This window comes from Bos indicus, chromosome 13 (assembly GCF_029378745.1).
Source record: "Bos indicus isolate NIAB-ARS_2022 breed Sahiwal x Tharparkar chromosome 13, NIAB-ARS_B.indTharparkar_mat_pri_1.0, whole genome shotgun sequence".
NCBI classification, from domain to species: Eukaryota; Metazoa; Chordata; class Mammalia; order Artiodactyla; family Bovidae; genus Bos; species Bos indicus.
This window is the reverse complement of record NC_091772.1, coordinates 36,147,005-36,174,283: the sequence shown is the minus strand read 5'-3', so window position 1 is coordinate 36,174,283 and position 27,279 is coordinate 36,147,005. Positions and strand designations below refer to the sequence as shown.

The window sequence follows — 27,279 nt, the reverse complement described above, 5'->3', positions numbered from 1 at the left end:
CATTCTGTCCTTTATTTGAAGAGATTGAACTGATTCAGTATTGGCTCTCCTGTACCAGATGCACTTGTGTAGATTGCGCTGCTCTAGCAGTGGGTGCTGTGGTACAAAGAAAACAATGTAAAATTAAGACCGTCAGGGCCAGGGCTCTAACCCTTGTCTTCTACACAGTGACTCTGTAGCCTTGGACTCATTATTTAAAACTTTTCCATTTTTTTGAACTGTAACATAGGCATTTTTACTATTCCCTCAAAGATTTGCTTGAGAATTAAGTGGAGTGATATACTTGAAATTGAAGGCAAAGGAGAAGGGGTCAACAAGGATGCAGTGGTTAGATAGTGTCACTGACACAGTGAACATGAATTTGAGCAAACTCCTGGAAGATAGTGAAGGACAGTGAGGCCTGGTGTGCTGCAGTCCATGGGGCCGCAAAGAGTCGGACACGACTTAGTGACTGAACACTATGCATGAAATCTGTAACAATTCCTGCCATATACAGGGTAGTCAAAAAATGTTCTTTTTTCTGTTTTATGATAGTATTTGATTCGTGTGTGTGAATGCTCAGTCGTGTCCGACTGTTAGTGATCCCATAGATAATAGACCACCACGTTCCTCTGTCCATGAGATTTTCCAGGCAAGAATACTGGAGGTTGCCATTTCTTCCTCCAGAGGATCTTCCCAAACCAGGATTCGAACTCGAGTCTCCTACATCTCTTGCATTGGCAGACAGATTCTTTATGCTGAGCCACCTGGGAAGTCTTTTGATACTGAGTAAAAATGGGGCGTCCCTGGTGTCTGAGACGGTAAGGAATTTGCCTGCAATGCAGAAGTCTGGGGTTTGATCCCTGGGTTGGCAAGATCCTCTGGATAAAAGGAATGGCCACCCACTCCAATATTCTTGTCTGGAGAATTTCATGAGCAGAGGAGCCTGGTGAGGTCCAGTGCGTGTTGTGGTAAAGAGTTGGACAGTGACTGAGCAGCTAACACTTTGGGCTTTCCTGGTGGCTCAAATAGTAAAGAATCTACCTGCATTGTATGAGACTCAGGTTTGATCACTGGGTCAGAAAGATCTCCATGTATTTGGATTTAGGCACAAAGAACCATATTCTTTCTGCATTACTCTTCCCAAGTAATCAGTCTTCTCCTATACTTAGGGTATTTAGTAATGCCTAATAATTTCTGCCTTTTCTTAATTTTGGCTTATGGCCAAACCATAGTGGTTGTATTCTAGAGATTTTGGAGTTGAAAGAAAGGAGGGAAGTTTTAAATAAGTCTGGGAATTTTTCCACACTTACGATAATTTAATGATAGCAACACAAGACATATTTTTAAGCAGAACATTTGAACAGGATTTTCTCTCTGAAATGGCATCAAATCTGGAAATGTTAACAACCAAAAAAAAACCTTAAAAATTAAGGAACAAGAACGGGGGAAAGAAAAGTGTTGTGTATAGTTCATTGACAGAATTGGCTGATATTGGGGTTGTCTCTAGGAGGCAGAAGGATGTATTTGGAGAAAGTTTTGATGGTGACTGATTCCAGGAAATGAGAGAAAAGCCATGGAAGTTCAGCGAGTAATCAGGAGTGATTAAACATACATTGGTGGAGATTAGGAAGTTTAGTGGGGAGAGTGAAGGGCAGTGATGTTGAAAGAACACCTTCAGCAAGAATGACTTTGATTAGGGCAATGAGAGAACAAAACCACACCACCCATACTTGTTAACAGGCAGAATAGGAGCGGTCACACTTGCGTTCTAATCCCAAACTGTTTGGTTTTGGCTGGCTACCTTAAATTTATTTATTTATTTATTTATTTTTTTGCATAACTATTAGTATACTTAGTGTACCGTCACAACCAGGAAATTGACGTTGATACAATTCCCTAATCACTCAGATGTCACCGATTTTATTGAGTACATGCACTTTTGGGGTATGTGTCTGTTCTGTGCAGCTGTAGCATATGAGTAGATGAATGTGACGACCGCCATAGTCTGGATATAGAGCAGTTCAGCAGTTTCTTGTGCTACTCTTTTTATTGGCATAGCCACTTCCCTCCTTCCACTCTTTCCTAAGCCCTGGCAATCACTGATGTCTTCTCAATCTATAATTTTGTCATTTCGAAAATGTTATATAAATGGAATCACGATATGTAACTGTAAGATTGACTTTTGTTTTTTTACTCAGCTTATTCCCTTGAGAAGCAAGGGACTGCGTGTCCATGTTGTATTTCTGTTTTGTTGCTGAGTAGTAGTCTATGGTATAATGTACTCAGTTTGTTTAACCATTCAGTGTTGAAGGACATTTGGGTTCTTTCCAGTTCTGGGCTATTACCAGGATTGCTGTACACTCATGTACATATTTTGGTGTGAAATAACTTCATTTCTCTATTACAAATGCCAGAGTAAATGAATTGCTGCTTAATGACCGTTGCAAGTAGAAAAATCATGTTGTCACCAATTATCAAGCTATTGCTGTTGTTAGGACTTAATCTTCATTTATTACCCTCCCTTTAATCACATTTTTCTGTAAGTCATTACACAAATATCTGAATTTTTTAAAGGAAAGATGTGTAATTACTGTATGCTAATTTAATGTTTAATATTTGTATCCAGCGTGAAGTGCTGGTAAATGTACCAGATTTGCTTTTCATTTTGCTCAGATAATAACAGACATTTCTTCTAGATGACCTGTGCTACCATTGTCAAAAAACTTAAAGTACAGTTAACAGTAAAATTACTCTGTTACTTAATCTGCCTTTGAAGATTTAGGTGACCAGGAGAGGTTGCAGTGCATTTAAACCTTGAACAATGCAAGGCTTTATCCTGGTGTGGTGTGATTTATAGGTGGCCCTTCATCTCCTCGGTTCCTCCAAGTCATCAGATTCAGCCAATCACAAACCCTGTAAGACTGTAGCATTTACTGTTGAAAAATATCCAAGAGTTCAAACCCGCCTTGTTCAAGTGTCAGCTGTAACTGGCAGACCTGTTGTTCTTCAACCTGGTATCTGTCAGGTTGACAGAAAATATTCATATCATTAAATGGGGTGAATGCGAATAGGTATTTTTCACTGTTTAAAAAGCACCTCGGTTTTTTTTTTTTTTTTTTGGATACATAAAGTTTGGAAAACTATACTAAGGTTCAGAGAAGAATGATTTCTGTACTGTTAGGTCTTGCACTGCCTTTGACGTATCATAAATGTTCAGTAAATGAAACATTTGTTAAGTGAATGCTCTTTGTGTGTGTAGTGTTGACTGCTTTTAACAACAAAGGGAAAGTTTAAAGAGTGTGTTTTGAGTAAATTATTTGCTGTATGTCATTTGGTGCAAAAAAAAAAAAAAAAAAAGGTATCAAAATAAACACTTTGAAATAAGTTGTGTTGATCCCAGATATTAAGGAGATGAGTTTAGCTTCGTTCAGTGCACACTGCCTGTCTCGAAAGTACAGCTTCTAGCTTCTCTGTTTGTGCATTGGTTATTTTGAATTTTCTTAGGATTGTCTATGTTAGTCTGCTGACACCATCACCTCCCAAATTAAGACTACCTTAAGTTTTAAATTATTAAAATATTTGAGTGTCCTCTTTCAGTTGTAACATTCTACTTGGAAAAAAAATTCTCTGGGTCATATCAGTTTTTTTTCTCTTAACACATTGTCTTTTCTGTAGAGTTCTGAGATTTGTTGTGTAAGTGACAGGCTTCTGCCTGGATGATTTAAGAATTCTCCTTCCTCTTCTTGTCTGACATAGTTCTAAGATATGTATCCTAACAGACTTTAGAGGAATTGGATGTTGGCTTTTTAGTATTTTTTTGCGGTTGAGCATGGATTTAATTTTCCTTGAAATCATTTGTCAGGACTAGTTTGTTGGATTGCTTGTTGGATTTGTTAATTTTTTTCTTTAGTTAATTTTGATAGGTTTTTATGGAGGGCACATGTAGAAAACTTTTGCTGCCTTGCTTCTGGGTTCTTCCTTCCCCAACCAGGGGATGGAACCTGGGCCCTTGGCAGTGAAAGCACAGAGTCCTAACACTACTCATCTGAAAATCTGCTTTTAGTGTAATTTTCATTGTTAAATTTAATGATGTCTGAATCATTTAGTTATTAAAATATCTTATTCCACTCATTCAATTAATGATTTTTAAAATTTTGAAACAATCTCTTAAGATGAGTTTTACATGGTTCTTTTTAGATACTGCCTATTCCATTTTAGCATGGATGGGAATTCCAACACCTAGATGGTAAATAGAGAATATAAGTGTTTTAGGATTACTTACATTATGCAGTGCAACGTGGAATGTAATGTTGCTGTTAAAAATGATGTAGAACCACATTTAGTGAAGATGTTCTTGGGTATTAAGTAGAAAAATCCACATGTAAAGTAGGGTGATTCTATGAGTATTAGATCTATGTGTGAGAAAAAACCTAGGAGGATACATTTACCCTTCTTAATGCTTTTCTGTAGCTTCTGATTATAATATTGATATGTTCTTGATTTTAGAAAATCAATAGCTATTGCAATTAAAAAATAGTAAAAGACTCAATCGGAAATACGGTTCTTGGGGTTTAAAAGGGTATTGCTTGATGATGGGATGATCGTTATGTAAAGACCGTTCCTTATTTGAAGCTTTTCCATCTATTTGCTACAGTTAGTTGTTAACACTTTATTTAAGTCTTTATTTAAGTTTGTCAAATGTTTCTCATTATTTGTTGACAGAATGTTTAAAAAAGTTAAAATTTAAGATTCATATTCATGCAAGACTTTTAATATTAAGCTGTTGTGCATTCCTGGACTGAGGTGTGTATATAGATGTGAATCCTCTTCTGGTATTTTTCTTTGATTTTTGTTATTTTTTGCCAGAATTTTCTGGTTGGTTATTTTAATGACTGAATCTGATTCTGGAACAGATGATGTACTTTTTCCTTGAAAGTTTGAAACAGTTCCTCAGTAAAACTGTAATATCTGAGTCTGGCTAGAGCTGTGATTGGACAGGGTGGGTGTTGAGGAACAGAGAGGGGAACTCAAGGGAGAGTGAAGAGATAACATAATAATAATCTCTGCAGAAAGCATGTTGTAGTAAAATTGGTATGCAGGTTAAACATTATCAGAAACGTTATCTGTTGCAGCTTGTCTTATCCCTAATCATTCTGAGCTTCTGTTTTTAAGATACCTGGTAGTATTTTGCATGCACCATTTGAATGTTTATAAAACTGGTTTAGGTGATACAGCAGTATTTACTTTTCCCTTTAATATACAACCATGTCCCAGTTGGAGAAGACCTATATACAAGGTGTCCAATCTCAGATCACCAGTACCCCACCCTAAACTGCAGACCTGTCTAAATACAAAGCAGGATGAGTACACAGCAAAAACAGGTGGGGTTTTTAGAGTAAATGCTGTTTGTGTGTATATGTCTGTATTAAGAGACACAGTTCAGTTCACTTCACTCACTCAGTTGTGTCCCGACTCTTTGGGACCCCATGAACCACAGCACACCAGGCCTCCCTGTCCATCACCAACTCCCAGAGTTCACCCAAACCCATGTCCGTTGAGTCAGTGATGCCATTGAAACATCTCATCCTCTGTCGTCCCCTTCTCCTCCTGCCCTCAATCTTACCCAGAATCAGGGTCTTTGCAAATGAGTCAGCTCTTTGCATCAGGTAGCCAAAGTATTGGGGTTTCAGCTTCAACATCAGTCCTACCAACCAACACCCAGGACTGATCTCCTTTAGGATGGACTGGTTGGATCTCCTTGCAGTCCAAGGGACTCGCAAGAGTCTTCTCCAACACCATAGTTCAAAAGCATCAGTTCTTCGGTGCTCAACTTTCTTTATAGTCCAACTCTCACATCCATACATGACCACTGGAAAAACCATAGCCTTGACTAGATAGACCTTTGTTGACAAAGTAATGTCTCTGCTTTTCAATATGCTATCTAGGTTGGTCAAAACTTTGCTTCCAAGGAGTAAGCGTCTTTTAAGAGACACAGTACAACAGTATTAAAACTTCTCATCTATAGTGTTTTCCTTGAGGTAACTGCTGGAATATGCTGCCTTTTTTCTTTCATGTAGCTTATAGGTTTGGGGAAAGCACTTTTCCTAGGTAATAGAATGGAGGGTGTCAGTTTTAAAGTAAGTTTAAGTCAGACATTTGTAGTGAGTGTTTCAGGTCATGAATGTCTTCAAACCTATTTGCTGTGTCATACTTAACAGGTGGACTTTGTATACCTGCTTATGATACATAGAACTACTATCCAGCCTTTTCGAGAGCTAAACTCTAGGGATTGTCTATGTCATTTCTTTTTAAATGACACTGTATAGAGCCTAGAGTTTCCAAGAATGTGACTGAGCTATTTACCCTTAATCCCCCACTACCACCATTATAGCAAGAGGCACTCCTGTTTGAGGTATTGGGTTTCCATTCATGTGTCTATTGAGAAACTCAAGCATTGTTGTAGTTACATCAGGTATTGTAGCATGGCATGGCAGCAAGGTTCCTATGCACAGGAAGTTTCTCTCTTGGTGGAAGAGACATAATATAAAGTAGACAAGGAGGGTAACTTCATGTTGTGATTTGTGTTATAAAGAAAATAAATGATAATGGCAGGGAGGAAGGGAGGCCGGTGTAGGAGGTAGTCAGGGAGAGGCCTTTTTAGGGAGTAACATGAATTGACATCTGAAGGATGAGCAGGCAGCCACGTAAGGAAGAAATTCTGTGGCTTGAAGCTGGGAGAGAATACTAGATAACCATTTCTCTAGAAAGAATCCTCTTAATCTTATTCTTTAGTCTTTCATGTTTTCCTTAAAGACATATTTTTAATCTGCTTTTTCATGATGCACCCAGTACTATACAAAAGTACCACCAAAAAAACCCCCCAAAAGCAAAGATAAAAATCTCCACACACACCCTCTTTGTTTGCTTTCCAGGGTCCTTGATGTCTTTGGCTTAATTTAGCTTAATATAGTTTTATCTCATTTGGGAACCACATGTTCCTGTCAGACTAGTTCTGCTCATTGCCCTCTGAACCCTTTCATTCTGTGCTCATATCCTTTTATGCCCTTTGCTCATATTGTTTGCTTTGACAGAATTTTACTCTCCATTTCATAGAGGACAGGGCACTTACTTGAAGATTCCTTTGTTCATTTGTTCATAGATTGAGGGGGTGCCATGAGGCTTCCAAAGTTGAACTCTGCCACTTGTCCAGTTGATTAGAGTCAGGAGATGAAAATACTAGGAGACCTAAAGGCGTGCCAGCCCCTGCCTCTTTCTTTTGTTTGCTGTACTGTCTCTCTAAAGGCATCAGCTTGGGAGAAGGATATTTTAAGTTTTTCAACTGCATTGTCTCCTACTCATGCTTTTAGAGTCTCACGATAATTTTATAAATTTAACTAAAAATTCTTGTTATTTTTCATACTAACCTATATTTTTCTTTCAAAGGAATGCATTTTGTCTTAGACTAGCCAGTCAGCTAATATAAAAATAAGAAAGCATAGGGAGCAATGTGAGATGTGGTTTAATTACACTGCATAAAAATAACTATAAAGGACAGATGTGCTGTGATGGGAGCTTAAAAAAAAATTTTTTTTTAAACTTTTTATTTTGTATTGAGATACAGCCAATTAACAATGTTGTGATAGTTTCAGGTAAACAGGGAAGGGACTTAGCCATACATATACATGTATCCATTCTCAGTGGGGACTTGTTTTTAGATTGAGGGATCAGGGAGGGCTTTTCTAACAACTTGGCATTTAAACTGGAACTGAAGGATGACCAGGAAGTAGTACACAGACAGCAGTGGGAGATAGTGGTGAGCAGGTAGAGTGTATGAAGGGTCTAGGGTAGGAAAGAACTGGGCATGTATTCAGAGAAATGAAAGAGGCCCGTGTAGTCAAAGTGTAGTGAGCAATGAGAAGTTTGAATGGCTTCCTTCTGTACTGATTGAAATTCAGAAACACATGTCATGATCTGAGATGCATGTTAAAAAGATTATTTTGATTATTCTGTGGTGAGTGTTTTGAACTGGAGATACGAATGAAAGTGGGAGGGCAGTTAGCTATTATGGTGAATCCAGTGAATTTCTACTGGAGTCAAGAAGAAGAGGTGCTTTTAGTCCAGGATTAAGCCTGCAGGGCCCTGTAGTGCTCACTGCCTGTTTACTCTGTGTGGTATTAAGGCCAGTGCCTGAGATCGCTGAAGAGTTGAGAGTCCTGTGTTGATAATTTTTTTAGGAATGTAAGTATGAGGCACTGAGTCTTGAGGGCATAGGCAGTTTGAAGGCCCTGGACTTTTCATGGTTACCTTGTTAATACAGCCCTCACCAAGAGCTAACAGAGGGAGGATAAAAATCTTACTCTAAAATCTGCATCAGTCGCCTAGTACAAAGTCAGGTGGCAGAGGTCAAAAGAAGTTACTAATATCCATAATATGCATTTCATATTTAGTTGTCATTTTTTGCAGTCTTGCACACCATTGCCTTATTTGAGAAGTAGAGATTACTACAGAAGTTAGGTGACATCTTCAAGTGTAGAGGCAAAATCTTTACTGAAGCCCAAATTGCCTGAATGAGGCCTGACTGAGTACTCTTCACTAAATAAGTGATTCTTAACTTAGTTAGACCCAACGTCCCCACCCTGCAAGAATTTTTAAAAGTTATTTTAAAAAACATTAAGATATAACTCACACACACACACACACAAAAAGATATAACTCACATTCCACGCAGTTATCACCCCACCCGCTAGGGGGAAAAATTTTTTTCCGTACCTGTTAACATCATTCCCGTTTTTCTCCCTGCCCACTCCATACTGCTGATCTGCTGTCTTAATAGATTGTCCTGTTGTGGACATGTGGTCTTTGTGACTGGCTTCTTTCACTTAGCATGGTGATTTTGAGGTTCGGTTCATATTGTATCAAATATCTGTACTTAATTCCTCCCCCTGCACCAGGTTAAAGTTTATTCACCAACAGTTCTCAGTGCTTTTAAAGTTCATTCAAGTTTTCTGTAAAACGGTATCATGTGCAACTTTTTCCACATTCCCGTGACCACAAGAGATTGTTTATTTAAAGCATTTCATGGAGTAGGATTTGAGAAATGATGGCAGACTTCTAAGCTAGACAAGTAAAAGTCAAATATAAGATATATAAAATATATAAGACTTCGGTATCCTTTTTTTGATGTGTAATTCACCTGCCATACAGTTCCTCCGTTTACAGCTGTGCAGCCATCACCACAACCAATTTTAGAACGTTTTTATCATTCAGAAAGAAACTGTAGCTGTACCTGCAGCCCCACTCGCCTGTGCTACTGTATGTCAGCAGTCGTTCATCTCCTTTCTGTCTCTATAGAAGGGAATTGGCCTATAGGGACGTTTTATGTAAGTGAAATCCTACAACGTATAGTCTTGTGACTGGCTTGTTCACTTAGCTTAATATTTTCAAGGTTCATTGTGTTTTAACGTGTAGCAATACTTATTCCTTTTTGTTGAATAATATTCCATAGTATAGACATAGGATGTTTTATTCATTTGTTAATCATTTGTGGGGTATTTGGTGTGTTTCTGTCTCTTGGCGGTACCAAGTAGTGTGCAGTAAACATTTGGGGCCCATGCTTTGATTTTTCTTGGACACATACCTAGAGGTGTAATTGCTGTGTTATATGATAACTCTGTATATAACCTTTTCAGGAACTGGTAGCCTGTTTTCCAAAGCAGCCGAGTGTTTCCTTCTGTAGCAGCAGTGTGTGGGAGAGTGCCAGTTCTCTACATCCTCACCAACACTTGTTAAGTCTGTTTCTCTGACTGTAGCCATCCAGATGGATGTGAAGTTGTATATCATTGCAGCTTTAATTTGTATTTCCTCATGGCTAATATTTAGCATCTTTTCATGTACCTTTTGGCCAGAGAGTTCCTACTAGATTTGCAGATATGTTCTCCCATTCTGTGGATTGTCTTCTCGTTTCTTGATGGTGTACCTCGAAGCACGAAGATTTTTATTTTGACCAAGTCTAATTTTTCTGTTTTTTCTTTTTTGCTTGTGTTTTTGGCAATGAGTATGCCTTTAAGAGTTTTATAGTTTTTGCTCTTATATTAATTTCTGTGATTTATTTTGTATGATGTAAGGAAGGGATACAACTCAGTTTTCCTTGCTGCATGTGTTTTGTAAACTCCCAGTTTCTAGCCTGTAGACAAGTGTGAGTAATACATACCACCTGCACATGTTAAGAGTAGGAAATAAAAGGGCAGCTTCAAAGGAAATGATGTTAAATGTAATTTGCACAGAGTAGTTGGTATCACGGAGAAGGCAGTGGCACCCCACTCCAGTACTCTTGCCTGGAAAAATCCCATGGACGGAGGAGCCTGGTGGTCTGCAGTCCATGGGATCGCGAAGAGTCGGACACGACTGAGCGACTTCACTTTCACTTTTCACTTTCATGCATTGGAGAAGGAAATGGCAACCCACTCCAGTGTTCTTGCTTGGAGAATTCCAGGGACCGGGGAGCCTCGTGGGCTGCCGTCTATGGGGTCGCACAGAGTCAGACACGACTGAAGCGACTTAGCAGCAGCAGCAGCAGTTGGTATCAATGTGCTGAAAATATTTAGCATATTCATTTGTTATAAATATACAGGATAGCAGTACTCTTTTTTAAATAGTCTATATTAATGAAAGTGAGAGCTTTATTAATCAGTGAGAGTTGTATCTCTTATTTATGTCTAAAGTTTAATTATTTTTGGTCCTAACTCATGTCTCCTTGATGCCAGCAGGTGTAGTATATGGCATTATTGTTTGTTATGAGGTTTTTGTAAGAGTTGAACATTTTGGTAAAAGTTCAAAACAAAACTCAATACAATGTGTGCAACAGTTACATTTCTAGAAAATTCAGGTTGAATAAAGCAGAACCAGGTTCTAGGCTCAGTTAATTAGGAGCTGATTTTTTTCAGATATAAAATGGTTCTTTGAAAAATGTTCTGTGCAGAGTAGTTAAGTCCGGTTAGCTACAGCTTTGACTTTTCATTACCAGGTAGCTCATATGCAGTCGGTAAATTGGAGAATGGCATCAATATAATGAAGTTGTGTTGATTCATACATGAAAAAATTTTTTCTAGGAAATGCAAATCAGAATAGCAGGAGTAGGATATAACTTTCAAATAGAAAGGGAAAGCCCTTATCTAGCTGTACAGGCAAGACCTCTAAAGAAAATTCAAGTCTGCTTTCCTCACTGGGCTTGGCTTCCTCTCTGTGGCAATTTATACTTTTTTGTCCATTTTTTTTGATGGTAACCTTGTTACCCAGAATCCCATTTCCATGTTCTCAACCCCAGTAATTTAATATCCCTTGAAGCAATCTGCAAACATACTGAGCTGCTTATCAGTGTTCAAGTTTTTGTTAGTGCTCCAGTTATGATAAAGTGTAGTTTTGAGTGATTTGCTCCTACCCTATTTTCCCCATAAAACTTCTATTTTTAGTGTGCAATTTTGCAGAATTTAAGGTGTTTCAGGAAAATACTGATTGTTAATGCAGAAATGCCCATTACAGGTAGATGACTTTTTTTGTGCACTCCCCCTGACCTTTAAGCATAAGTCTTTCTCTCTCAAAATATTTATGGCTGCATTGGATCTAAATTTTGGCACTTAGATTTTTGTTGTGGCAGGTGGGCTTTCTAGTTGTGACGTGCGGATTCAGTAGTTGCAGTGCAGGGGCTTAGTTGCCTGACCAGGGATGGAGCTCTGTCTTCTTCATTGGAGACCTGGACCACTAGGGAAGTCTGAAATCCCCTTATGTTTAAATATCTGTGGTCTCTGATTCTAACTTATGAGAGGAGGATACTTGGAATAAAGTGTGGCTGGATACTATTAATATATGTGTGCATGCTCAATGTGCCTGACTGTCGTGTGACCCCATGGACTGTAGCCTGCTGGGCTGCTCTGTCCATGGAATTTCTGAGGAGGGAATACTGGAGTGGGTTGCCATTCTTCTCCTCCAGGGGATCTTCCCAACCCAGGGATCAAACCCGCGTCTCTTATGTCTCTGGCATTGGCAGGCGGGTTCTTTACCACTAGTGCCACCTGGGAAGCCCTGGTCTGGATCCTGACCACCAAAACCATCTTGACAGAGAAAGTGCCTGTAAAAAATTCAAATCTTAAGGTCCCATCTCATAGAGTGTGAATCACTATGAAATTAACTTTGAATTCTACATTTTTTACTAGATTGATATTTGAGGTCCACTGCTGAACCTTATTCAGTCATGCACATTATCTGCTTGTATTAGTTTGAATAGCAGTTTGGGGTGGTGGATGTACTTGTGATCTTCATTTATTATAGGTGTACCTTACATATTCTTGCCAGTTTCTTGAAGAAAGCATTAAGACTTAATTTCTAAGTCTGAGGATGTCGTAGGGAATTCTAGTGGTTACCATGTTCTGAATAAGGACACAGTGCCATATTTTGCCCCTGAATAGACTGGAAACTTATTTCATCTTTAGAAAAGCTAGTTGCATTTCTTAGCCTTGTTTGTTTATATAGAATTGTATGTACTTCCCACTTTCCATTTAATATCCAAGTTCCCTTTTCTAATGGGAGGGCAGTCTAATTGCTTAATGCCCATTTCTTGCTGAGTTAGGTGAGTTTCCCTACATTTTTTGTCCCATTTCCCATGGTACTCTTAGGACTTCATCTTTCTCAGACTGTAGGTTATAGCCTTCTCACTCTTAAGATCTAGCTTCTGAAGTTTAGAGGTTGACAAGTAGGAGGGGTTATTCTGCCCTTTTAAATAGTGAAGATTCTGTCAGGGAGGAGGGCAGCATCTTGCACTATCAACATGAACTGTCTTTGTCATTTGCCTGGTCCAGGAGTTGGCAGACTTTTTCTTAAAGGGCTGGATAGTAAAAATTCTAGTTTCACGGTCCACACAGTCATTGCCACAATTAAGAGAATAAAAGTAACTGTAGATAATACTTAAATGGCTGGCTGCACGTGTGTTCTGAAAGTGTCGAATACTTGCTTCATCAGACTTTAATTTCTTAAGGTTGGTTTAAATTTGTGTTACTTAAAACAGTTTCATCCCACTTAGTCACAAATTCTGCTTTTCTCAAGGAGATAATTTCTTTTTCTTTGAAGTGGACAGCCTTTTTCTTGGTAATGTAAAGAAAGCATAAAGGTCATCAGACGTGTAAACAGCTTTTGCTTCCATTACTTTGTTGAGCCAAGCAGCATCTATGAGACAGTCTCTCACCAGCATATACACATGTATGTCTCTGAATTTAGCATTGAAAGTCTGAGTTCAAGTTTTATGTGTGGCTGTATTTTTCTTTGGATATGTTACCATCCACAGGTCATTTATTCTTTCTCTCAGCCTGAGACTATGCATTATGCTGCTATTACCAAAATAAAAAAACACTTTTCTTACCCTGAAACATACAAATCCATCATGGAGTGGGATATAAAAATTTATGGGAGTTTTCAAAGAAATACTGTTTGTAGCACTCCATAGGTATGGCAGTGGAAAATCGTAACCATAATCATTGCTCTGACCTTGCTTTTCTGCCTGCTTGATACTTCAGTTTGGAAAGAACTACATGGAGAAATTAAAAGTCTCAGTGGGATGCTCACCCCCCCCCCCAAATACTTTGGAAGATAATATAAACTGTAGCTTTTGTAATAGTTACCTTTGGTTCAGCCAATTATAGTCATATTGTTCAGAGACAAATCTTCCCTGCCCTGAGTTCTTAAGTGCATCCTTCTGACCCTAATCTAGAGAGCCTTTTGCCTGCTTTATCATGCTTCCTGTACAACCTCTTACTTACTTTGGGTTCTATTTAAGAATATCAGTTTATTCTTAGTCTTTCGATAAAATATCTGTGTCTTAATCTTGCTCCTCACTTTTTTAGGGAGCCACACCTTTCTGCTTATGGGATCTTAGTTCCCCAACCAAGGGTTGGAAACCATGCCTTCAGCAGTGAAAGTGCAGAGTCCTAACCACTGGACTACCAGGACATTCCTCCTCACTTCTTTTTTTAAGTTGGTAGTTTTGCTAAGTGTTGTAGATGAATCTGTCTCATAGAATGTGGAATCTAGTCCCTATCAAAAAGCTCCTGTTTCTGAAAATAGCTTTCCTCCTAAAGGCTGATTGAGTTTTTTCTCTGGATTCTATTAAAGTCTTAGACTCGTGTGTCTTGATGCTTATGGTTTTTAATTGTTATGTTGTGCCCTCTGAAAACACTGAACAACAGACCTAAAAGCTATTTAACATGTCATTTGTTCAGAGGTTAAGCACTTTAGTACTAATTATCACTTTTTTTTGAATTTTCATTGATACGAAGAATAACACTAAAGTGAATTCCTGTGTCTTGAGAGAGATCAGTAGATTTCATTTCTGATATGTCTTAGGCTTATAAAGGACTCTGCCTAACATGTCTTTTACCACATCTTTAGTGTGGCACTACTGTTTCATAGATTTACATCTTGCTCAAGAACATATGCAAATAAATGTCAGGGCATCTAACCCAGGCTTCTTACAGAACTACTCTGGGGACCATTTCAGTTGGTAAGACTGGCCATTCTTTCCTTCATTATTGCAACATTTATGGAAATTTCCATGGGATTCTCAACTCATAGGGTATAAATGTGGTGTTCTCTAGGCCATATAACTAGTTCTCTTTCACTTGGATGCAACTGTAAAGCTGAGTTTTTAAAAATAGTTTTTAAGTTTACACCTGAAAAGTACAAATTTTGGTGTAGATTTGAAATTTTCTTTTTAAAAGTCTTAATTTGGATTTTTTTTCTTTTTAACTGAATGTGTTGGGGTCCCCAGACCACCCCCCAGGCTTGGTGATTGTCTTAAGAGGAGTCACAGGACCTAACATTCATTACCACGGCTTTGTCTTAATAACTGCGAAAGAACACAAAGTGACGTCGGCAGAGGGAAAAGGCATGTGGTGCAAAGTCTGGAGGACACCAGGTGCAGGCTTCTGAGAGTCTTGGCCCAGCAGAGAGACACAGCACACCCTTCCTTCCTCCAGCAGCGGATTGGGACAACACTGGTGAAATGTTGTGGACTGTGGAAGCTTATTAGAGATTTGGTACCCAAGGTTTTTATTGGATTTGGATTCTTATGCAGGCATCTCTGCCTGATTTGAACCAGAAGTCTGGATTCCCAGTAGGAAAGCAGGTATTCAGCATAAACCATATCATCTGCAGAAAGGCTTAGGCACAGTGAACCACTCTTAACAGTTGCTGTTGTGGGAACCCTCCTGAACAGTCATTGTGCTAGCCGAGGACCAACTGTGCAAGCAGACTTTTCTAAGAATAGCAATCTCAGGCTGGCATGTTAACGTCCCTGTACACAGAGCTTATCCTTGACTGATTGCTTCTTTCGATTGTGTTTGGTCTTAAAATGTTTATTGAAGAATTTATTTACTGTATTTTTTTAAAAGTTGAGGATGTTTTACATAAATACATACTATCCAACAAGGTACATTTAAACAAGTAGATGAAGAAACCACTAGGCATCTTAAGCAGCAGTCTTGTTTTGTTGGGAAATTTTCCTCTTGTATCCCTTATATTTTCCTAAGTACATATCTTTTGTCATATCATTAGCTTCATTGGGTCTCTGAGTCTGCTTCTAGCTTCCCCAATAAGCTATGTTGTAGCCAACGTTAAATCTTGGTTATTCCCTTTCCTCTTGCCTTGCTGTTACTCATTCTGAGCTCATAGTGCTTGTTTTTTACATTACTGTATGCCAGTCCCCTACCTGTCACCTTTCCAATGGAACAGACTTCTTGCTCCACTTCTGAATTCTTAGAATCTGCTGACCATTCCAGTTGAGTATGTGAAACCTTAGGTTGTCTTCTGTCCTAATCCACCTTTCTTACCCATTTGGAGGCATACCTTGGGGAGATTGCCATTTTGGTTCCAGACCATTTCAGTCAAGTGAATATTGCAATAAAGTGAGACACAAGTTTTTTTTATTTCCCAGTGCATGTAAAAGTTTATACTATACTATAGACTGTTAAGTGTGTAATAGCATTATGTCTTAAAAAATGTACATACTTTAAGCTCCAGTACTTTGGCCACCTGATGGAAAGACCCTACTCATTGGAAAAGACCCTTATACTGGGAAAGATTGAAGAGAAAAGGAGAAGGGGACAGCAGAGGATGAGATGGTTAGAGAGCATCACTGACTTTGGTGGACATGATTTGCATAAACTCCAGAATGATAGTAGGGACAGGGGAGCCTGGCATGCTGCAGTCCATGGAGTTGCAAAGAGTCAGACACACCTAAGCGACTGAACAACCATCTTAATTTTAAAATACTTTTATTACTAAAAAAAAAAAAATGCTATTTTGTGAGCCTTCAGGAATCCTAATCTTAAGGTCTTGCCTCTATGTTGATGGCTGCTGACAGATTGGGGTGGTGATTACTGAAGGCTGGGTTGGCTGTGGCAATTTCTTTAAGACAGTGCAGTTTGCTGGCTTGGCTCTTTTTTTCACAAATGTTTCTCTAGCATGCAGTCCTGGTTGATAGCATTTTGCGTCTTTCAAAATCGGAGTCAGTGATTTCCAAGCCTGCTGTTGCTTTTATCAGTCAAATTTTTGTAATATTCTAAATCCTTTGTCATTTCAAACAGTCTTCACAACATCTTTACCAGCAGTAGCTTTGCTCTTAAGAAACCTCTTTATTCATCCATGGGAAGCAGCTCCTCATCCATTCAGGTTTTATCATGAGATGCAGCAGTTCAGCCCCATCTGCAGCTCCACTTCTAGTTGTCTTGCTGTTTCCACCACATCTGCAGTTCCTTCCTCCACTGAAGTCTTGACAAGTCTCAGAGTCACCTGTGAGGGTTGGAATGCGCTTTTTCCATACTCCTGTTAATGCTGATATTTTGACCTCTTAACGTGCATGAATCATAAATGTTCTTGCTGGCATCTAGAATGATGAATTCTTTCCAGAGGGTATTTAATTTACTTTACCTAGGTCAGTCAGACTCACGTCTATGGCAATTATAACTTTATGAAATGTATTTCTGAAAAAGAACAGAAAGTTGAAATGACTCCTTGATCCATGGGCTTGCACAGTAGATGTTACCAGGCATGAAAACAACAAGAATCTCGTATGTTTCCATAAAGCTCTTGGATGACCAGGCAAATTGTCAGTTAGCCCTAGTACTTTGAGAGGAGTCTTTTTTCTTAACAGTGGGCTGAAAACATGTTGTAAACAGATGTGCTGTCATTCAGGCTTTGTTCCATTTATAGGCAGAGAAGATTTAGCATAGTTCTTAAGGGCCCTGGGACTTTCAGGTGGTAAATGAGCATTGGCTTCAACTCCAAGTCGCCAGCTGCCTTAGTTCCTGAGAGAGTCAGCCTGTTCTTTTAAGCTTTGATGCCGGGCATTGACGACTTCTCTCCGTGAAAGTAATAGAAGGCTGTTTCAATCTATGTTGAAAATTTTGTTGTTTAGTGTAGCCACCTTCATGAATGTAAGATTTTAGCTTGATCTCCTGGTGACTTGCTGCAATTTCTACATCAGCACTTGTGGCTTCACTTTGATGTTACAGAGGCAACTTCTTTGCTTCAGCCTCAGGATCCAACCTCTTGGCTTAAGACTTTTTGCTGCAGTTTCCTCACCTCTCTCAGCCTTCATAGAATTGAAGAGTGTGCTCTGCACTAGGCTTTGGCTTAGGGGAATGTTGTGGCTAGTATGTATAATCTTTTCTCCATCTGAACTCAAACTTTATCGACATCAGCAGTAATGCTGTTGTGCTTTCTTCGTGTGTTCACCGGAGTAGCACTTTTAATTTTCCTGCAGGAACTTTCCTCCTGCATTCACATTGGCTAACTGTTTGGTGCAAGAGGCCCAATTTGCTTTCTGTCTTGGCTTTCAACCTGCCTTCCCCGGTAAGCTTAACCATGTCTAGCTTTTCAGTTAAAGTGAGAGATATGTGACTCTTCCTTTCACTTGAGCACATAGAGGCCATTGTAGGGTTATTAACTGGCCTAATTTCAATACTGTGTGTCTCAGGGAAAATGACAGCCCGTGGAGAAGGGGAGACATGGGGGAGCAGTCAAAACACACACATTTATCATTTAGGCTTGCCATCTTGTGTGGGTGTTGTTTGTGGTGTTTCAAAACAAATTCAGTAGTAAATCAAAGATCACTCTCCACGGATTGCTGTAACAAAGATAATCACAGTGAACAAATTTGAAATGTTATGAGGATTAACCAAAATGTGACACAGAGATAAGAAGTGAACCAATGCTGTTGGAAAAATAGCACTGATAGATGTAAGATTGACACAAACCTTCAATTTGTACGAAACTCAGTATCTGTGAAGTTTAGTAAAGCAAAGCCCAATAAAACAAAGGTAGGTCTGTAGTTGTTCTTGTTGATTGAAATAGTTAATTCTTACTCAATTGTTCTCATAACCACCCTGATTCTGACTGCTAATTAATTTCCAGGGCCACTGGACCATCTAAATTGCTCTTCCTGCTTCCAGCTTTTGTTCATTATCTTGTAGCCCCCATACCACTTGCTAGTTCATTTTTTGGGACAAGGAGTAGGTGGGAAGTTGAATTATGTTACCTTTATGATGAAAAATTGATGGAATGAAACTGAAATACTAACAGTTAGACTTGGGTAGTGGAGCTTTTTGTATTACTAATCAAGTCTGGATTTTTAGATCTTGGCTTTTCTTAAGATAAAACTGGCATCCCTGATGGTCATGGTTCATAAAATTCATGAGTTACTTTAAAGCAACTGTCCTGTTGTGAGGAGATATGATGTCATTTTCATCATCTTGAAAGCAAGCACCTTCCCTGAAACTTAACTTTTGAAAACTTTACACTGTTTTAGTTAAAATTTGTCAAAACTTGAAAAAGCAAGTGTGGAAACTGTTTAAGAAGTTGAAAAGTAATTGCAAAAACTTACTAGATAATTGAGGCTTCCCTAGTGGCTCAGATGGTAAAGAATCTGCCTGCAATACAGGAAACCCAGGTTTGATCTCTGGGTTGGGTAGATCCCCTGGGGAAGGGAATGGCAACTCAGCCCACTATTCTTGCCTGGAGAATTCCATGGACAGTGGATAATTGGGTAATTGTCACTTTTGTTCTCTCATTAGTGGAACTTTTGGCCTTTTTTCTATGTATGTTGTGTCTTTAATACAACTTGTAATTAAAAAAAAAAAAAAAAACCTACAGTTTGCTAGAAATGATAAAAATTCAGGTTTACAATGATGAATTAGTGATATATCTGTAGTATGACAGAAGCCCAGTATAAACATCAGCTATGACTTACTTAAAATTGTCTTTGCTTTTTATTTTTTAAAGGGACCAGTTACTCTCCCCAAGAAAATTCACACAACCACAGTGCTCTTCATAGTTCAAATTCACATTCTTCTAATCCAAGCAATAATCCAAGCAAAACTTCAGATGCAGTAAGTATATAAACGTTTGCAGTTTTGTTTTTTGAATATATTGCAAAATTTTTAAAAATCAATGTTGATCTTAATGCACCTGAACTAATGAGCTAGCTTTAATATTAAAACTGAGGATAGTCTGAATATGCCATCTTGGTATTGTTTCATTAACATTCTTTTGTGGAGCAAAATTTACTGTTGTGATACTTGAGATACAAAGAACTTCAGATTATGAAACTTGTGTCTTGAGCTTTTTTCCCCATAATCTTTAAACTTTTGTTATTAAAATCTATAAGTTGAGTATCTACTATATATTCTATACCCTATAAAACATTAGTGATAATAGAGATCTCGGTCCTGAAAGGCATCAAACCCAGTGAGGTACTGTAGGTTTTTCTAAAAATGAAGTAATTGTTAATGAAGTAGTTTGAACTTTTTAAAGTTAGGATTCAAATGAAAGTTCAATACATTCATGCAAAAATAACATTTCAACTTTCCAAGCAGATGCTAGATTTTTTATGTATAGAACAGAAAAAAAAGTGGAGACTGACTGTAGGTCCGTAAACCATTAGATCAGTACATGTTAAGGTCCTGGGGGAGCCCTCAAGAGGGGACTGAGCCTGGATGAAGAGGCTGTGCTGGCCAACAGGCTGACTGTAATCCATGTAGTGGAAGAGATCTGGAATTCGTGTAGCATGGAAAGGAACAGCACCTACAAAGACATAGAAGTGTGAAAAAGCACTTTGTTTGGAGAACACAGGTTTTGCTGGTGTGGAGAAATGGTAGGAGTTCAGGTTACAGAGAGAATGGGGTCAGATCACACAGCGTTTTCTGCTTCCCATGGATCATGGACTGTACGTGAAGGCAGTGGAGAGCTCCTCAAGGGCCTAGTCAGGGAAGTGCTATATTTGCAATTTAAAAACCATCAGATAGCAGTGTGGAAAATCCGTTACAGGAAGGACAAAAGGACAACTAACTGAAAGGCCAGGGAAGTATTGGTTGAATCCTACAGCCATTGCCTTGGTTATTCAGGTGGTTATCGTACCTTAAGTGGTATTTAAAACTCTTGGAGTTTATTATTTTTTGTTTCTTGTTGAATCAGTGTTATTAGTACATTTCCAGAGAAAATTGGGACATCAATGATTTTCATAAAAAACACTGTGCTTAGTTTTAAGTATTAGGGTCTGTTTATGAAAACAAATCATACTGGTTATTTCAGCACAGAGAATTTCAAACACAGAAAACAAAAAGTAGCATAGATAGTGATTACCCTTGAGGACTGGAAACAAAAGGAAGAGGTTGGGGGTTATCAGAACCTAATTGCTCAGAGGAGGAGCCCAGCACAGTTCTCTGAGGGATATAATGAAAGTTTCTGATTCTGGATTGAGAGCTAGAAACTGGGATCCGCTGTGGCCGCTTTCTCCTGCCCTTCAGTCCTCTAATGTCTGGTATTGGCAGACTCTTAACAGAAAGCCAGCTGGCTAAGTAGAAAGTAATTTGCATTGTCCCAGCCTTAGCATCACAGAACATAGAAGGATGGTATTGAGATCCAGACAGCAGCTTGATAAACTTTCACAGGTGTTATCATCACACTGCTTCTGCTGAATCATTTTCACTAAGAAATATACTCAATATTTTACAATGAGTATCCATTTTTGTGAAAAATAGCCCCATTAATTTAACAGTCTAGCACTAACCTCATGTTCCCTTCATCACTGACTATTTAGATTTTGTATTCATCTGCTGGTAGGACAGAGGCAGGCCATGTGGACATTGTTTTGGTGAAAAACAATTCTTTATTCAGGAAAAACAGTTTCTGATTATCTTGATTTTCAGGAAATAGATTGGCATAATGAAATCAGCATAAATAATGGGCATCAGAAAGTTTGCAACATCCAGATTCTAAAGGGTGTCAGGGGATTTCAGTATGTGAGTGGCAACAGAACAGGGATTAAATGTCATGTGTTTTTAGAATCAAGGTTCCCCTTTCTGTAAATTTCAACTCTAGGTATATAATTAACCTTCAAGTGGTAGTCTTTTTCATCATAATGTACCCAGTGGGCATGGCATTTTTTTACAAACTGATTTTAATGTTACCTGAGAAGCTGGCTTCTGAACATTAGCAATCTGAAGTAATCTGAAGGTTACTTTCAAACTATGTCTTAAAATCACTTCTAATGGACTTTTTTTTTTTTGAGTAGTAAAGTAAAATATAAAATCACCATTCATTAATATTTTTGTAATGAAAGAGATGCATTGATGAATATTAGGTAGCCCAGGTTTAAAAAAAAAGATTATTTTAACCCAGGTTAAATAAAATATCTTATATTTGTCAATTATACCTCAGTAAAGTGGAAAATAATACAATGGGAAAAACATTTAACACCTGCTTTTGCATATCAGCATTTAAATAATTTCCCTGTTTCTTTAAAACTTTCTTCCTTAACCTGTTTTGAGGGATAGAAATAGGGTGGAGAAGATGAACTTAATTGCTAGTATGTGATTGTAATGCTGTACCCTGGAGCGCATTTTGTTAAGTAAGATATTAACTTGTACTAACCTAGGATTTGATAGACCCGCGCTCTTCAAGCTTCTCGTCTGTGAACTTTTAACTCACTGTCCTGCAGGTTGTGCCACAATGGAAATTAGTTGTCATTAAATACACTCTTTAGTTGAGCTATGGTATATGTTTGTTTTTTAAAACAAGACCTTGGGCTCGGGAAGCAGTGTGTTGATATATATTCTGATGTCTCCTCCAGGACAGGTCACAGTTTGCATAACCATCACTTTTGAAGAGCACTGGCTTAGACCTTTCTGTTCTACTCTGGTGTCCTCTGTCAGCCTTTAGACCAAATCTCCTTCAACCTCTTTAGACCGAACTAGTAAATTCCATGTAATCACCTGCCCAGCAAACCAAATCTTGCAAATACATCCATAGAGGGCTTTGTTAGCATAATAATTTAGATCTAGGGGGTGGTAGATGGTAGAGAAGAACCCTTTTGAATTTTGCCTTCTGGATTGGGTTCCTGCAGCCTGGTGAAGCCTTCTCCTGGCTAGAGTCGGGTGGGTGTTGAGAGTTGACTCTCCCCTGATCTCTAGAGATTTGGAAGCACTGGGCTGATTTCCAGCAGCTTCACAATTTTGAAATAGCCTGAGAGCAGAATCTGCAGTGTTCTTCAGCTATGCTCAAAATTGTTGTGATATTTCCAAAATTGGTGTTGATTTAGTGGAAATAATAGGTACCCGGAAACCTGAGTTTTGGTCTTTTCTTCTATCACTCATTAGTTTTGTGATGTATGGACATGTTCTCTCAGCTTGTTCCTATGTGCTGAATTCAAGCTGAATACGCAGTGCATAAGAATTCATTTCCTGAAGTGTTCAAATTGTGTCCCTCTGCACAGTGGTGAGCAAGGAAGAAGGATGAACTCCCAAAGTATAACCTTTGCTTCATTTTAATCTCAAAGCTCCTTGGTAAACAGCTATCAGTAAATTCATATAATACTAGGATTTCTACCAGATTTCCTGGAGCCAGTGCAGGCAGTTAAACATTACATTGTTGAGATTAGTTCCATGAGAACTGGGCCTTTCAGGTAATTTTTAATTTCATGATAATTTTATAGTGTCTATGAAATGACCAGCAAGAGACTGTATCTGAGAACTAAGACAGAGCAATTTTAGTTCTGGGAAAATGAGTACTGCTGATGATCCTGTATGTTGTGTGAGACAAGTTCAGTTAATACTTGACATGTCTTGTGGATTGTGAAGCTGGAGCAAATTCATAGCTTTTAATATCCTGTCTTTATACTGAAGCTTTCTTGTGTATGCTTTTATCCCCCACTAAGTAACAGTGAATACAAGCAGGTTGTTCTCTGTTACACAGATTACTGTTGTGCCTTAAAGTGTTCAGAACTGATGTGCTTTCATGCCATCAGGTCAGTCAGTTGAGTGGATTCTCTGTATGACTAGACTTCAGCAGTTAAAATTGTGTTAATGGGGGTTTTGTAATGCTTTTCTAAGGTCAGTATGATATTAATTTCATGTCTTTCTTGTACCTAGTAAAGATACTGAACTGTTTAATTTGATACTTTATAGAGTGTACCATTGTTACAGTTGAAGGTTTTCTTAGACTAAGAGCTCCTTAAGTGTACATGCAGATGATTCCATCTCAGATGAGGGCACCTTTGTCTCAGGTCTTTTCCCCTATGTGTGCTTATAAAACCATTTACATTCTTGATATATCAAATGATTACATTAACATTTTCTAATTTTTTTTAAGCCTTATGATTCTGCAGATGACTGGTCTGAGCATATTAGCTCTTCTGGGAAAAAATACTACTATAATTGTCGAACAGAAGTTTCACAATGGGAAAAACCAAAAGAGTGGCTTGAAAGGTATTTGTGCTTAATTGAACAGTATTTCTCATTCTTGATTCTACAGGCTAACATCTTAGGATGCTAAACATTCTACATTTAGGTTTCTTAGTGTGCTATTCATCACTTCTCTACTTAATTGAAATGTTGACCATTGTCTGTGTTTTCCATAATTTCTCTTAAAAAACCAAAAAACTAGGACAGATGAGCAGCTGTTCACAAGGTCCTTGTAAACAGTATATTTAATTTTAAAACATATTGATCTACATTTATTCATCTTTTCTATAATTTGTATTCGAATTCTTCATCTTGTAGGACAGTGTTTCCGTCATGTAAAATGTAGAATTATTGTTACCGTGTTGAGTTGTGGGGTTCATGGCATGTAAATAATCAGTGTAATGTTGCCGTCAGTGAGAAGCATTACTGTTGTTGCTGTGTCCCAGGTCCCACACCAGTTACATGACATCACTGCTTTGTTCTTTGATGTTCAATGTACTGTTTCCTTAAGCATTTGACCAGAATGTTGTGTAGGTTCATTGTATCTGTTGTAATTTTTATGGGTTTATTTTTTATTTTTAGAGAACAGAGACAAAAAGAAGCAAACAAGATGGCAGTTAATAGCTTCCCAAAAGATAGAGATTACAGAAGAGAGGTGATGCAAGCAACAGCCACTAGTGGGTTTGCCAGTGGAAGTAAGTATTAATTTTTTTCTTTGAACTAATGTAGTGTTTGATTCATTCCAGTAGTTTACAGATATATGTGCATCGCCACTTATAATGTAAAATAGTTAGAAACGTAACAGGTTTTTTATGCTGGATCTGTCCTTGTAACCTACATTATTTTGTTTCTTGAAAAGGGAAAGAGTATATAATAGTACATAGTAGAATGAATACACCTGTGTATTCATCACTACTCATAATGGCTATGATGCCACTGAGTTGGTTAAAAAGTAAAATTTCATGCTGCCGCAACACCCCTCTCCCCCCATTTAAACTGGACACTGCAAACCTTCCTGGATTTCAATCTAATAATTAAATCAAAGGTACACAGATAGTGACATGAAATGCCTGTTTTTGTGTTGCCAGTGAGAAAACTTGTTTATCCTTGTATCTGGAAATGGTTTCATAATGATCATAGATCTGTGTGCTATCTCTGTACTGTGGGCATACCTTCATGTTCTCTTAAGGTCAGATTTTGTCCAAGTTGAACAATATGGGTAACATAAATTTATTTTTTTTAATTCAAGTAAAGTTTGAATTTAAAGATTTTACCACATATGTTCTATTCCCAGTGACTTGTCTTGCCCAGAATAAAATTTAAATGCCACATAGAATTCTTAGGCTCTTTATCAAGTTTTGAGAATTTTAAGATGTGTTTTGGAAATTCTTAGACTTAAGCATATTTGAGTTCTCATTCTGTAACTCAAAAAAGTAGGTATATATTTGGTCCCAATAAAGGATATTGAACTTTTGATGGGAAAAATTAAAGGTGAAACAGATAATATGGTTCTGTAGGGCTGAATGTTTAAAATGTGTTTCTGGAAACATTAAATTTGTTATATTAAATTGTACTTGAGTTTTAGAAAATAAAAATGGTTTAAGGTACTCTAAGAAATTAAGAATATTGTATTTTGATACAGAAGACTTTGGTTGTAGTCTCATTTTACTTAAGTAACTGACTTTTGGTGAATAACTAAAAATGAGTGGCTTTTCCTTCCAGATTAAAAAATACATAGTGCCCAGCCTGTGGTCCTCTTGAATAAATTATGGGCATCCAGGAGAGTGGCTAGTTGGGTGTAAAGGTAACATACTTTAGTTATTAGGGTGGGCCTCTCCACACAAGAGGCTGGCGATTCCCAGAGAGGAAAAGATTACCGTCTAGTGTGTCTGTTCCTCCAAAATAACCTAGGCACTTGTCCTCCCTTGCGGGTAATTAGAGATCTAATAGAAACGTTGACAGAAGTGAAAATACAAGTTTTGTCTGCTTAAAAAATATCTTTAAGAAAATAAAACCATAGTTTTTTTAAAAATTATCTCTGTCTTGTTTTTACTTTCGGAAGTGAAGTCAGTTTTTCTTCTTTATGATTTCAGAAGTTAGACGTGTTTGTTACTAAAAATGAAAGAGGGAAAATATTTTAATCTCATGATTCAGGAACACTTGGAGACATAAACTTATTTTCTAGCTGCATATAATAGTATATAAAACTACATGTGTATGTATTTTATATCAAAATCAGATTATGTTACTGTTCTTAACCTTTTCTTCTACTCAATAATGTTTCAAGGATATAGGACTTCCCAGGCGATCCAGTGGTTAAGACTTGTGCTTCCACTGCAGGGAGCAGGGGTTTGATCGCTGGTTGAGGAACTATGATTCTGCATGACTTAAGGCACTGCCAAAAAAAAAAATTTTTTTTTTTTTCCAAACATATATTTGCTTGTCATTTTATAATTTAACTTTTATTATGTTGACTGCATGCTCAACATGTTTTTTGGACATGCTCATGTCCGGTAGATAATCCTCTGTCTGTGGAGACTGGTATGGTTTTCAGCTTTTTCCTACAGTAAACAGTGCTGCTATTCCTGTGCTTGCTCACTTACCGGATAACTTAGTTAAATTCCTAGGAGTGTAGAGGAGGAGAGTGGGTCTGTGTTTGTGTTGAAATGTAGTCATATATTACACTTTTTGAGTTTACAATGTTTGAGAAAGGGTTTTAGCTGTATTGCTGCTTCTACTTCTGCTTCTACTTCTACTAAGCCTTTGAAGTACTTTGTCTACCAAAAACTGCTGGGAGAGTTTCCTCTGTGTCTGGTACATTGGTATGCATGTAAGGTAGCACTTAAAGCTTTGTTCTTCCTAACAGCCCACTAAAGAGGTGTGGAGCAGGGAGCAGGAGGATTGGGAACACTTTACATGTAAAGAGAGAAAGGTAGAAGAAAGGATTTTTAAGAGCATTTTGGGGTTTTGGGTTTTTTGGCAGTGTTGCAAATAATCCACAATTTGACACTGAAGTTGTATAGGTGAAATTTTAAATTTGATATCGCTGCTACTGTAATTGCACTGATGTGGTTGTATTGTGTTTTGTTTGATTTTTAATCTTTAATCTATGCCTCGTAGAGTGATTGCTCTGTGGTTAGAGAAACTTTACCTTGGTGTGTTCAACAGTGACACTACTGACATTCTGGGTCAGGTCATTCTTGGTGGATTCTGTCCTCTGTTGTAGAATGTAGAGCTTGTTCCCACCTCCACACATAAGATCCCAGTGGCACTCCTCTCCTCGCCCCAGTCGTGACAATCGTGTTTCCAGACACTTGCTTAGTGTTCCTGTTGTGGGGATGTGCAGATCAAGTCACTTGAACCGTGTTTCGTCTTGAGTTGTGAGTAATAGAAAACTGTTGGGGCCGTAGCATTCTCATTTGCTATGATTTTGCTGCTGTGTCCCCCCCTCACCCCCAAAGTTTACACATGTGAGAAGTATCTTTAATTTTCATCTGAATACATTTTGGCTGTAGTC

At 38.1% G+C, this 27,279-nt stretch overlaps 1 protein-coding gene across 8 annotated transcripts in view; it reads left to right on the top strand.

The window, feature by feature from the left end:
• WAC (WW domain containing adaptor with coiled-coil) overlaps positions 1 to 27,279 on the top strand; it is a 77,777-nt gene that overhangs the window by 25,058 nt on the left and 25,440 nt on the right. For all 8 annotated transcript variants that reach the window (XM_019973180.2, XM_070800972.1, XM_070800974.1 and 5 more), the window contains exons 4-6: positions 19,306 to 19,412; positions 23,671 to 23,786; positions 24,345 to 24,457. In XM_019973180.2, coding sequence (XP_019828739.1) covers positions 19,306 to 19,412; positions 23,671 to 23,786; positions 24,345 to 24,457 — 336 coding nt within the window. The remainder of the gene's footprint in view (positions 1 to 19,305; positions 19,413 to 23,670; positions 23,787 to 24,344; positions 24,458 to 27,279) is intronic.